Source organism: Medicago truncatula, chromosome 4 (assembly GCF_003473485.1).
Source record: "Medicago truncatula cultivar Jemalong A17 chromosome 4, MtrunA17r5.0-ANR, whole genome shotgun sequence".
Lineage (NCBI taxonomy): Eukaryota > Viridiplantae > Streptophyta > Magnoliopsida > Fabales > Fabaceae > Medicago > Medicago truncatula.
Genome location: NC_053045.1, coordinates 33,461,330 through 33,473,943, shown reverse-complemented (window position 1 = coordinate 33,473,943; position 12,614 = coordinate 33,461,330). Strand labels below are relative to the sequence as shown.

Here is a 12,614-nt window from a genome sequence, read left to right as displayed (position 1 = left end):
CACTATCTTGCGAATGAGTCAACTTTTTATCAATTAAGTAAACCTTCGTTGATAAAATCAAAGATTTTTATCATAGAAGAGATATGTTTTTTTTTTTTTTCTCGAAATGATAGAAGAGGCATATGTTATTTGAGTCAAATAATTAATTCCCCTAAAAAAACAAGTAATTATGTTAGACAACATTACATTATTTCGAGAAAAAAGGTGAGACAATACATCTCGATTCAAAACTTTAAGGATTTTTTTTAAACAAACTTTAAGATTTTAAGATATTGAGAACATGGACCATCTTTCTTGTGAATTCCACATTACACTCATTCATAGTGTTGGGGTACTTACCACTCCCGTTTGAATCAAATTGGATATATGTATAAAGTACGGTATTATCTAAAGTTCGTGCAAATAGGTTAAGAAGACTTGTGTGAGAGAGAAATTTCTATAATATAAACTTGGAAGGTTTTTATAATTGTTAAAGGGTAATGATTATTATTACGAAATCTCAGTGCACAAAAGCAAAGAATAGACCTAAGTTCGTTGATTTTATTTCCATCTCCTCTATGTATTTCGCCCTTTCCCTTTATCTAGACTTTGTTAACTTTTATAAGAGTAATTCTTGCTTTTCTTGCCTATTTCATTCATAAGAAATAGCACTACACGATTGTAGTGGTTCAGTTTGATTGCATGGATACAAGTTCAGCTCATTGATTTAAATGATACAATATAAAATTGCAAAAGAAGGGGCAAAAAAAAATAAAAATTATGAGTCAAAATTGTGAAGAGCATTCACTGGTATACTCATTTGTATCCGGTGGCATAAATTAGTGGGGGTTGGGGAGCGAATATAAAACTTGACATGTTCACACGCTTTAGAATTATTTGTACAATCATCATCATCATGCTCATTTTCATCTTCTTCTTGCATAAATTTTGTAACAGTGCCCCTAACACAAGATATAATGAAATTGTTGTTGTTATAAGAAATTAGAAAAAACCTAAATTATTTTAGAATTATATGAAACACATGTCTTACTATTTGTGTTGAAATATCTACAATGTCAACTTATAATAGTAATGTAAAATATCTATCTGAATTCCAACTTAGAATAGTTATGTAAATTATTTCATACATAAAATAGTGGTAACTTTGGTAGTATAAATATCATACTTTAGTTCATGTAAAGATGCACCATTTTGAGAAATATAGATATATCATACTGCTTTCTTCTCTCTTTATTTATTTAATTTGATATATCCTAGCATTATATATATTTGTGGTATTATATAATTAGGGTAGTAATTTATATCATCATATTAGTTCTCACATATCATCTAACAAGTATTCAAATATCTGGTTTTTTATCACGTTATCAGCACGATCATTTCATCGGAAGCGCTTACTATTGCTTGATATAATAATGTCCAACGTTAAGCGTCAATTCAAAATTGCAAACATAACTGAGGACAACTATATAACTTGGAACAACAACTTGATCGAGTATCTTGCATGTGAGAGACTCGACAAAATTTTCGAAGGAGACAATTCAAGAAAGTCAACAGTTGACCAAGAGGAAATGTCAATGATAATATTTTAATAGAAGTGTCACTTAGTTCAGTGGTTGTGTTGGTTGATTTTTTTTTCATGCTCATAAGTTTAGCTTTTAGACTTCACATTTTTTAATTGCATGTTCATTATTTTAAATGAAACTTTATAAAAATGAAAAAGAATAGGTTTAATGGGGTTTGAACCCATAACGCCACTAAACCAATGAACCATTTGATGTAATATCGTGAGTCGTATTTGTAAGGTTCAAAAGTTGCTTCCCTTCACTAAGCGATATGAGTTTTTGTGCAATCATAGACACATTAAGGTAAAAAGACGGTGCATAAATTATATTTTATGTGTCAAAATTCTACCCAAATATTTCTAAATCATTTCTTCTTTTCTCTAATGCAGTAGAGTAATTGAGAGAAATTTATTTTGTAAACTATCACTGTTTGATACGTTTAACATGATTGTCCAATTCACGTCCAGAATTCCATTGTATCCTGAAGGGATTCGCCAAGATACTCATTTGCATCCGGTTGGCATTAATTGATGGGGCAAATCCAACATAAAGTTTGGTATGTTCACGCACACTTTAGAATTATTTACGCAACTAATTATGGTCATTTTCAGCTTCTTCATGGTCAAAAATTTGCAACAGTCCCTTGACACAAGATCCAACAATTTATTTTGCAATGTATTGCAGAAACTCAATCTGATTTTGCTAAGGGGAGATAAATACTAGATAAAATTTTAATGGCCAATGAAGTGGTGGATGATGTAAAAAAGAGGAAGAAGGAACTCATCTTATTTAAAGTAGATTTTTACATCTTGTACTCTGAGGAATTTTCATCGCCGTTGTTAATATCCTATTTTGATTTCTTAAAAAAAAAAAAAGTAGGTTTTTAAAAAGCATATGATTTTGATGAAATGATTAACACGAAATAATGTCTTCGAAAACTACAGATAATAAACTTATATTTGTATAATATTGTTCCTGCATTGCGATTACAATTTGAAGTTGTTGTTTTTCTTCTTCATTCTTGCTCTATCCACATTTTAATTTATCACGAGAAGAGAGTGCATAATTTAATACACACATCTCTTATAAGGCTGAAGATAAAGGACATTTTTTTAGTCATAAACTTGCATTATGTGAAAGTTGGGATGGCGGGGTTGTAACTGAAACCAAATCAAAAGAGTATAACGAGTGTGTGCCATGTGGTATGTTCTAGAAAGAGAAAAACTATTTTTTATTTATATTTTCCTAAATCTTTTGTGCATTCATTTACCCTTGTGAATTGTGATGAGCGTTATTTGACTTATTGAATATTGTACTATATTTAAAATAGTTTTGTTTAATATGTACAAGTAAATTAATTGAATTTATCTCGATTGGTAGGAATATTACATAATATATATAGGGTTTGAGATTCAAACCCCAAACTCCTACTTCAAATTTACCATATAAGTCACTTAATATCACGTTTGATCTAATAGTAAGAGTTATTGTTCTAAATGATGAAAATAAATTTGAGCATGATGTAAGACTTATTTCACCTTTTCTTAAAATATCAAGCACAATTTTGCAGAAAGGGTATGAACCATATTTTGTTTCTTAAAAAAGAAAAGAAGTCTATTTCATGGGGGTAAAGAAATTAATTGTGTGTATAGACTAGAGAGTGATGTGGGGTAGATTGGGTGTGATCCAACCTCACCCTATTTCAGCCAATCACAAACTCCTATTATATTACTTTTGATGAGCCCTTCACTGTCCCTCCCCACATATTCCTTATCTCCTTACTCCTACTAAACACTCAAGCAACGTAGCACACAACATTGCCCCAATATCATAGCCTTGAAATTCTTCACATCACATTCATTCATCTTCTACTTCACTTTCCTACCACACTTCCAATAACCCTTCTCTTCTGTTGTCCTAAATTGACAATAGAACATTGTAGTATACTCTCTGAACTAAATGGCAACCAATTCTCTTCACTCAATTCAACATCATTCTCTCAGCAAACGCCACTACTACCCTTCTGAAACTGCTCCTCCATCCACACTTTCATCCTCACTTTTCCTCAAACCAACCACCATCAACCCCACCAACATAACCCTCTCCCACTCTTCCTCTTCCAACTCCTCTATCACATTTTCTATCTCCCAAACAACATCCTCCACACCATCATCAACCTCTCAAACCAGCTCCTTTGAACTCCTCCAGCAGCATCTCTCAGCCAAAAACTTCCGAGAAGCCGACGAAGAGACAAGACGTCTTCTCATCGTTTTAGCAGGCGAAGCAGCTCAGAAGCGCGGCTATGTTTTCTTCTCAGAGGTTCAGTTCATCTCAGAAGAAGACCTCAAAACAATTGACCAGCTGTGGAGAGATCATAGTGACAACAAATTTGGATACAGTGTCCAAAAGAAACTATTTGGTAAGGCTAAAAAAGACTTCACCAAGTTCTTCATCAAGGTTGGTTGGATGAAGAAGCTTGACACTGAAATGGAGCAATATAACTATAGGTCTTTTCCTACAGAGTTTATATGGGAGCTCAATGATGACACTCCAGAGGGTCATTTACCTCTGACAAATGCACTCAGAGGAACACAGTTGCTAAGCTATATTTTTAACCATCCAGCTTTTGATTCAGTCCCAGACGAAGTTGAAGTTTCATTTGGCAGCACTGAGGGAAATGGAGCACTCAAAGGGTTAAAAGATTCATCTAAACCATTGGCTACCAAGATCTTCAAAACAGACTATAGTTTCTGATGAGTTCAGAAAACTTCACAATAAACTTGCTGAGTGCGTAGAGAATGTAACTTAATTTGTGTTTTAATTTTTACGTATATACATAGTAATTGTTCATTCATCATCAATAGATGAAGGTAGTTACTTGAATTGTATTTTTTCTCTTTACTTAATAATGATATTTGCATTTTAGAAACTCATTAAACTGAAGGCTTATATGTAGAATAATGTTATGTGAATTGTGAATCCTTGTGCACATAATGGACAAAATTACAAAGCCTGCCATCTTGTTTATAACGTCCGTTTCTATAGTGACAACTGTTGTTTCAGTTGCAACTTGCAACGGAACTCTACAACAGACACAGACAAAAATTGACTTCTGCAACTTGTGCATTTTCTATAGATTATTTATTAATACAGTGTTACTCAATTTAGTTTCCCGCCATGGCTCAATTTCTCTTTTTCATTCCCCCATCTCACCAAAACAAAACCTATTTAACATCTTAATTCACATTTTTAAACAATTAAGAACTATGCTAGTTACTACAGTCACTTCTGAGTGTTTATAATCAAGAAGAATACTAGTGCAATACTTTCATTGCCCACATAACTTGGGTGTTATTGGGAGAAAGATGAAGTAAAACCAACTGTTACTAGACACTATGAAGTACAAATACAAAGAAATGTATATGCAAGACTGTAAGGTATATTATTCGTCTATTAAAGTATAGTTTACTAATCAAAATCCAAAAAAATGCTTAATAGAAACAGAAATGGGGGGGAAAGGATGTTGCAAGGTTTATTAAAGGTAAGAAAGCACTAAGTATCATTCTCCCTTTCGCCTTTCGTTCTTCACCAAACTGGTGTAATAAATGAGAATAGCTTTGTTCCATAAGTTAAGATTCTTTTGAAAAACAAAAAGTTCAAAAGAACTTGTATTAAAATTTGGATATGCAACATATTACCTTTACATTTCTTCTATCGTTAATTCATTAAAACATGAAAGTAACCCTTTTTACCATTTAGCCTATTCTATATCCCTTGTGTCTCTATCTCATCCTCCCTAAATTTTCCAAATGCAGCCTGAAGTAGCGTTCTTTCCAAATTGTGAAAGGAAAAGCTAATCAGCTAAATTTTACAACATAAAGGCTGATGGATTGGTATATTAAATTTCTCAAGGTCGATGCTTTGCACGGGTTTCCTCCTTCCATACCATCAAAACAAGAGTTGCCACTTCGATACCGCCCATCCAGTGCAACAAAATCTAGCACATCAGAACTTTTAAAATTTAAAACAAAAATGAAGTTAAGTTTACGAGGAAGCACATTAATTAGATACTTTCCACCTGAAGAAAATTAGTCAAACAACTCGGCATTACAAGAGAAAACATCATACATGACTTCAATTTTACAAAATTCTTTTTCTTTTCTACTTCAAATTGATAAAGAAAGCTATTTTAATTTCTGACATCACAAAAAAAAATTAGCAACGTTAAAAGGGACCACAGCTTACCAGGCAAAAAAGCTACGCACAGGGACACAGTCTCCTTGTGTGCTGATGTGAACCATCACAAGAAAGTATAGATTGTGTTTCCGTGTATAAACATGATTCCGGATTCTGAAAACAACCCAAAGCAAATATCAATTTAAATGTCATGAAAGTGTTTTCCTTGGTATAGATTGTGAAATGATATCTCTAGGTAATAAGCATGAATTCAAATCAATATAGGATGCTGAACATCTAAAATTTCAAAGCATTTCCTGCCTAGCGCTACCGCAATAGCATTTGAGGAGAAAATGAAAAGGCAACAGGTGACTAGATCTAATCTTAAAGCTTCTTGGTAGTTGATAACCAACCGGACACCACCTCCGACATGGAGTTTGGTAATTAAAGGCACCATAATGGTTATGTCATGGCATGCACATGACATGCGTAAACATGTTTTTAAAGCGCCAGTTCTTAGAAATCGTGGTTGCGCCTAACACAGCCTCACAAAACCGGTTTGTGATGCAATCCTCGCCTCACAAGCCGGTTTTGTGGGGTTGCGTTCAGAGCCTCCTCCAAGATCCATTGGGCCACCTGCTATCAAGTTTCCGCTATCGGGCCACCCACCATTTATATCTACGCACCAAGCCCAATAGTATTGGGTGTGAGGGGGTGTGTTAAAGAGTCCAATGTGGGATAAGAGATGGCCAGAACAAGTGTTTATAAGTGGGGGCAATTATCACCTCACAAGTCGATTTTGTGGGGTTGTGTAGCGCACAACCATGATTTCTAATATGGTAGCAGAGCCTCTCCAAGATCTGTTGGGCCACCTACTCTTAGGTTTCCACCATCGGATCACCCACCATTTATATCCACGCACCAAGCCCAATGGTGTTGGGCATGAGGGGGGTGTTAAAGAGCCCCACATCGGTTGAGAGATGACCTGAACAAGTGTTTATACGTGGGGGCAATCCTCACCTCGCAGGCCGGTTTTGTGGGGTTGTGTTAGTCCCAACTACAAATTCTAAGACTAGTTATGCAGGGCAATTTACACGACATTTCTATGACATCGACATCATATCATCTTAAATTTATATAGGAAAAATGTATCTGCCGATCAACCTCTATTTATCAATATCTGGAATCCAACATGTTTGTTTTTTTCTTAAATCATAAAACAATTATTACCATATACTTCGGGGCGTCATAAACAACTTCAGCAGGTTGATCTGTGCCAACACTTGCCAAGCAACCTCCCTTGCAGCTCATGTATTTCTGTATACTGCCCACATAACGAAGATCAATTGATACAGTCAGTACATAAGATAAAAGATACAAAGTATCAGCATGCTGAAATGATATTTCTTCCTCTCTCAGTATTGTTTCTATTGCCAATATATTATCCATGACAGGCAACCAAGCACTAAGCATTAATAAAATGGATTATTTGTGCAAAGGATAAACAAAAAATAAAACCAGAAATACTTTAAATATGCTTTGTATAGAAGAAAACCATCCAAGTAAATAAAATTATACGTCTAATTCACAGCGCGGATAAATTACTCAAAGTAGTAGTCCCTGTTAATTATTGCTTTTGGACTGCATTACGTGGCTGATTTATCTTTATTCCCTATTGTTTCAGTTTTTTATTTTAGTCAATAAGTGGTACCTACACTTTAGGAGAAAGCAGTTGTTGTTATCCCACGTTCCTAGTTTAGTGGTGATGTAGTTGTGTTCTGTTTTGTTTTGTGAAACACTATTAAGTGTATTGTTTTAGTGAAATTAATAAATCAATTTCCCATTCCATTTCAACGTATTCTTCCCTGTCTATCATATTATTTTTCATTTATACCATATAACCAACAGTCCCATTGAAATATATTAGCAACAGAATTTAGAACACACATTCAAAGCATCACTTACATGTCACAATGATTAAGCACCACAAGTTTATTTGGGACGCATGATTGTCCTCTTGACTTGCAAACTGAATTACACGATTCACCTTGCCTGCCAAACAAGTGATAAGGAGTTCAACTGCAAAGCCACATCAAGAAACTGCAAACATTAACCTCAACTAAAAAGAAGGGATATCAGTAATAATTTACCTCCCAGCAACAACATTGATGCCGTTCAGCCTTGCTTCTGTGAGAGTGCTATTTGCCACTGGATTCAATACATGAAAAAGAACAGATTCCGTCTAAATAGCTATAAAAAGGCCAAAAGCATGAATTTATTTACCAAAAGACGTATAGCTACAACCCACCCCTAACAAGAGCATGACTGCAATAAATTGTTAGTTTTTTCACTTCCACGTGAGCCAATATTGAGTTGTTGTGGAATGCTATTTTTAAGGGAAAAATCTTGCTGAATTGGTCCACTTCTTTTCCCACTTATCCCATAATCTGTTTAACGCTCCCTCAAAAAGTGTTACACGTTCTCCAGACCTTGTGATGGGCAAGGCTCTATAAAATCAGAAATGTATTCACTGTTTCAGAGTCACTAAACCTACTTTCTCTCTACATAAAGTTGCACCATCGAGTTTGAGCAAGTGAAGGTTTGGAACAGCGAAACAGTCCGGTTATAGCAGCAGCAGTAAAAAATTTCTCACCTAGCGATGGCTGGAGGTTAGTGCTCCTTTTATTTTGCTGCCGCTTACTGGTCTGGTTTAAACGTGTTGTTAGTGTTGTTTACATGTTTAAATCGATAGAATAGTTTACATGAACCAAATGTAAACTATTCTATCGATTTAAACATGTAAACAACACGTTTAAACCAGACCAGTAAACGAAGCAAAATAAAAGGAGCACTAACCCCAGCCATTGCTAGGTGAGAAAAATCTTACTGCTGCTGCTATAACCAGACTGTTTCGCTGTTCCAAACCTTCACTTGCTCAAACTCGATGGTGCAGCTTTATGTAGAGAGAAAGTAGGTTTAGTGACTCTGAAACAGCGAATATGTTTCTGATTTTATAGAGCCTTGCCCATCACAAGGTCTGGAGAACGTGTAACACTTTTTGAGGGAGCGTTAAACAGATTATGGGATAAGTGGGAAAAGAAGTGGACCAATTCAGCAAGATTTTTCCCTTAAAAATAGCATTCCACAACAGCTCAACTTTGACTCAATATTGGCTCACGTGGAAGAGAAAAAACAAGGAAAAAACTAGCATATATATCCCAATTAATACGAAGTACAATGTCATTTGAATGGATTGTAGGCGTAACCATCTACTTAACTACTCGATATTACCACTCTCCTCCAGTCTGGGCAAAAGCAGTAGCATATTATTCCTAAGGTATTACTAACCGATGAGATTTTAGAATCGGTACCTTGCTAGGTCAAAACAGGATTAGGAACTAACACAATTACAAGGCACTGAGGCAGACAAATCTGCAGACTTACCAGAAGAATTGGACGGTAGAGAAAAGCAATGGTGGAAGTCACTAAGATAAGCATTTTCATGAACCTGGAATATTAAATACCAAGATAGAAACATCAACAAATGCACTCATCATAAACATGGTTTTCAAACAAACTCTCAAGCTAGCTTTTAGACAATCCTAGGCTGTAAAAACAAGTGATCTCTCATGCAAACTCTTTTCGTCAAACTAATATGTGCTCAAGTAAACTCTAGATAAAATCAATAAACCATTGACTCTACTAACTAGTTAGCGAGTCTGACATTAGACATAGTTTTGGCTTCAATATGTATAGTTTGGTCCATTTTCTACGATATTTGGGTTGAGTTGCCTATGCTGTGCAACATGTATAGGGTGTATGAACCAAATAATATTTTGTTCTATTTTATCAAACACTATAAAATAATGTATTAATGAGGTCAAGTATGGCATTGTAATTGGATTGATAATTTTATTGAGTTATGTTATAATTTCATCTTTTTTATTTCCTATGTTTGACTGGAATTTTCAATATTAGCTCTGCATTTACTAACTAATATATTTGGTTACTGATATTTTAATAAAACATTTTTTATTTTTAAATTGAAATATGTAAAACTTAAAGAGTTTACAATTCAAGTTTACAACGGCTACATGTGTCGCCTAAATTCTCAGATTTGACAGCATTGATTGTGAATTTAAACAAAAAGAAAATATAAGGACGTTGAACAACAATATATCTAAAAGTCTAATTATTAGATCTACGTTAGAAAATAAGCAAAAGAGCCTGTTCAAGTTGTTATGTTGGCCTTCATACAGCGAAAATGTGTGAGTTCAAATTACTCTTGCATATATCTGAAGTAATAACTGTTGTGTGACTCCATTTTTAGCATGTCTTGAATGCGAAGAATTTACACTAAAAGCAAAGTACTAATAACATGCTCCAAATAAATTGCTATGCTGATTGTGAGATGAAAATGCACAAAGATACATTCAACTCCTCCCCCTCAAATGTCTAGAACTAGACAACTATGCAAAGCTTCCTCTAACAAGTCAAGAAGATAGGCAGCCATGAAAATAGTTTTGTGCACATAATAAGCAACCTTGCTAATATGGAGAGTGTATGTTATTCAAGGTATTAAAGAAAAATTCTAAAATAAAGATACAATTTCAAAAACAATAAGATGGCAGGAATACAGAAGTTTACTCACCACACTCTCAGAACTATGCCGACATCTTCCAGCACAGTAGTCAAATACACTTTCATAAGTCCCTGCCAAAAAGTTTTATGATGTTCGTTTTAAAAAAAATGGATATATGTATATTACTTTAACATATACAAGAGATTCTTTTGGTTACATAAGAACAGGTTAGAAGCCAAAGAGGAAAAGGAAAAAAGGGTAGGGGGGTATCTTTGTTTATGTTTATCTGTGTCTGTATCTGGATTTATCTATTGGCGTTAACGCTTGACAGTGTTTGAGAGAGTTTATCATAAGTTGTTTTCAGCTAATTTTGATAAGTTCTCCAAGATAGCATATATGAAAGTAATTTGTCACTTACCATATTTTCTCTTCGACAATAGAAATAGCTTGCAATTAAGCATTTATACTATAAGCTCTTAATTACGTTGTTAGCCTAAACAGGCCCCAAGTCCTTACGTTTACATGCAACAATATTTATTAGAAATATACATCTATCTACGCTAGTTAATTAAATGCTCAAAATACAACAAAATTGCAAAGTAATAAAACAGAAACATTACTTGCAGTAGAAGGTTTAGCAATCTTCATCTTCAACACGTGTTCCTTCTTTGTCTGTTAAATTAAGCCCAGTGAAAAAAATCAGCCATTCGCGGAAGGTGAAAAATCAAAAGGCAGGTTAAGAGATTACCATTGCAGGGTTGAGACAGCAAGAAACACAATATTCATAAGAGTTGCAACACTGTGAAAGAAGATTGCATCCACTGCAAATTATTAAACAAAATAACCATTACTTGTTATTTTCACTTTCAACGCTCAAAATTCAAACAAAACAAAAAAGAAGTTAGGAAACAAACTCACTGACAAGAGAATTTCTTCCCAGTTTGAGGACAACAACGAGACTTTGAGTCAACCGAAAGTGCATTGCATACATAACCTACAAAATAATAAGAATGTAAAAGTGTGTTCGGTTCTATGGTAACACAAATGGATTTTGAATGAATATTTCGTTATGCGGTGGCAGAAATTAATTTTGAATATCAATTTTACTTAAAAGTAAGTTGAATGTAAAGTTTTTTATGTTTCGATACATTTACGTAAAAGTGAGTTGAACAATAAATTTCAGTATAAAAAATCACATTTAGACTCAAAGCTACAAATCCTACCTTCAAGTTAGAATCAATTCTGGAGACAAAATCAATTCTACTCGAGAGCAACCAAACATGTCAAAATCAATTCTAGACGCTCCAAACGTGGAACCAAACATAAGCAAGTGATTCGAACTAAAAACGAGCTGAATGTAAAGTGATTTTTATGTGAATACACATGTAAAGGTAGATTGAACATATCACACCAAAATCAATTGTAGAAGTCAAAAACTACAAATTTTAACTTCAAGTTATAATAAATAAATTCTTGACACAAAATCAATTCTACTCAAAAACATCTTAACATGTCAAATCAATTATACACCTCTAGAATCAATTCAACTCCTCTAGAAACAATTTTACACTTCGAGAATTAATTAAAACCTATATAGAACCGACACTTTTAATGGAGTGTCCGGACATAGACAAGACAGCGACACATGTGATTATGTTCAATAATGTGATTTAGTCAACTAATTACCGGTGTCAGGTGCTTGATAGATTTTGATACCTCCTAAGTGAAACCAAACGTACACTGAATATATAAATACAAGAAATATTTGAATAAGAAAATAAAGAAAAGAAAAAAGGATACCATACCGTTGTTGTCGGAAAGAAGGAATCTGCCTTGAACGGTGTTATTGCAGAAAGGAATGAATTTGAAGCCAATATCTTTTCTGATAGCGATGGTGAATGAAAATTCAGAGATCAACAAGAAGATGAAGATGAGTAATGTTACGGTGGTTCTAGATGCGGAGTGTCCCATCGTACAACCGTGTCCGGAGAGCCCCTTCACCAATCACCACCCTTTTCTCAGATTCTTGTGCTGCCTGATTCCTGTTTTTTAGTGGGCCCCGTGTATGCCATGTCAAACACACATTTTAATGGGTAAATAGTCATTTTGTTCGAGGTGTGTAATGAAGTATCAAGCTCGATAAGTAAGTTTTTAAAATAGAGAAATGATATTTGAATATGATAACTTTTGCGACAATTTTCTCTCTCATACTCATATTATTTTTTACTTTATCTCTTTATTGCTTGGTTTCCGTGTCAATACCACTTTTTTCTTTGTAAAATATGGTTGTC

The 12,614-nt window shown here is 34.2% G+C and overlaps 2 protein-coding genes across 2 annotated transcripts; one reads left to right on the top strand and one right to left on the bottom strand.

The window, feature by feature from the left end:
* Positions 1-3,328: 3,328 nt before the first annotated feature.
* LOC25492658 (tetrapyrrole-binding protein, chloroplastic) lies at positions 3,329-4,559 on the top strand. Its single transcript, XM_013600836.3, has one exon. The coding sequence runs from the start codon at positions 3,525-3,527 to the stop codon at positions 4,317-4,319; it is 795 nt and encodes a 264-aa protein (XP_013456290.1). The 5' UTR covers positions 3,329-3,524; the 3' UTR covers positions 4,320-4,559.
* Positions 4,560-5,100: 541 nt separating this feature from the next.
* LOC25492657 (uncharacterized) lies at positions 5,101-12,404 on the bottom strand. Its single transcript, XM_024782979.2, has 11 exons — positions 12,129-12,404; positions 11,242-11,317; positions 11,072-11,144; positions 10,944-10,995; positions 10,393-10,454; positions 9,186-9,249; positions 7,892-7,949; positions 7,707-7,793; positions 6,972-7,065; positions 5,811-5,915; positions 5,101-5,562 (listed from the first exon to the last, which is right to left on the bottom strand). The coding sequence occupies exons 1-10, from the start codon at positions 12,292-12,294 to the stop codon at positions 5,823-5,825; spliced, it is 825 nt and encodes a 274-aa protein (XP_024638747.1). The 5' UTR covers positions 12,295-12,404; the 3' UTR covers positions 5,101-5,562; positions 5,811-5,822.
* Positions 12,405-12,614: the final 210 nt, after the last annotated feature.

Excerpts from the sequence above, each read along its gene's own strand:
- LOC25492657 (XM_024782979.2), bottom strand. The coding sequence starts at position 12,294 with ATGGGACACTCCGCATCTAGAACCACCGTAACATTACTCATCTTCATC. Across the intron at positions 10,996-11,071 it reads GCTGTCTCAACCCTGCAATG|ACAAAGAAGGAACACGTGTT; the intron begins GTAATCTCTTAA and ends TTAATTTAACAG. Across the intron at positions 7,950-9,185 it reads TCTACCGTCCAATTCTTCTG|TGGCAAATAGCACTCTCACA; the intron begins GTAAGTCTGCAG and ends TATTGAATCCAG.
- LOC25492658 (XM_013600836.3), top strand. The coding sequence starts at position 3,525 with ATGGCAACCAATTCTCTTCACTCAATTCAACATCATTCTCTCAGCAAA.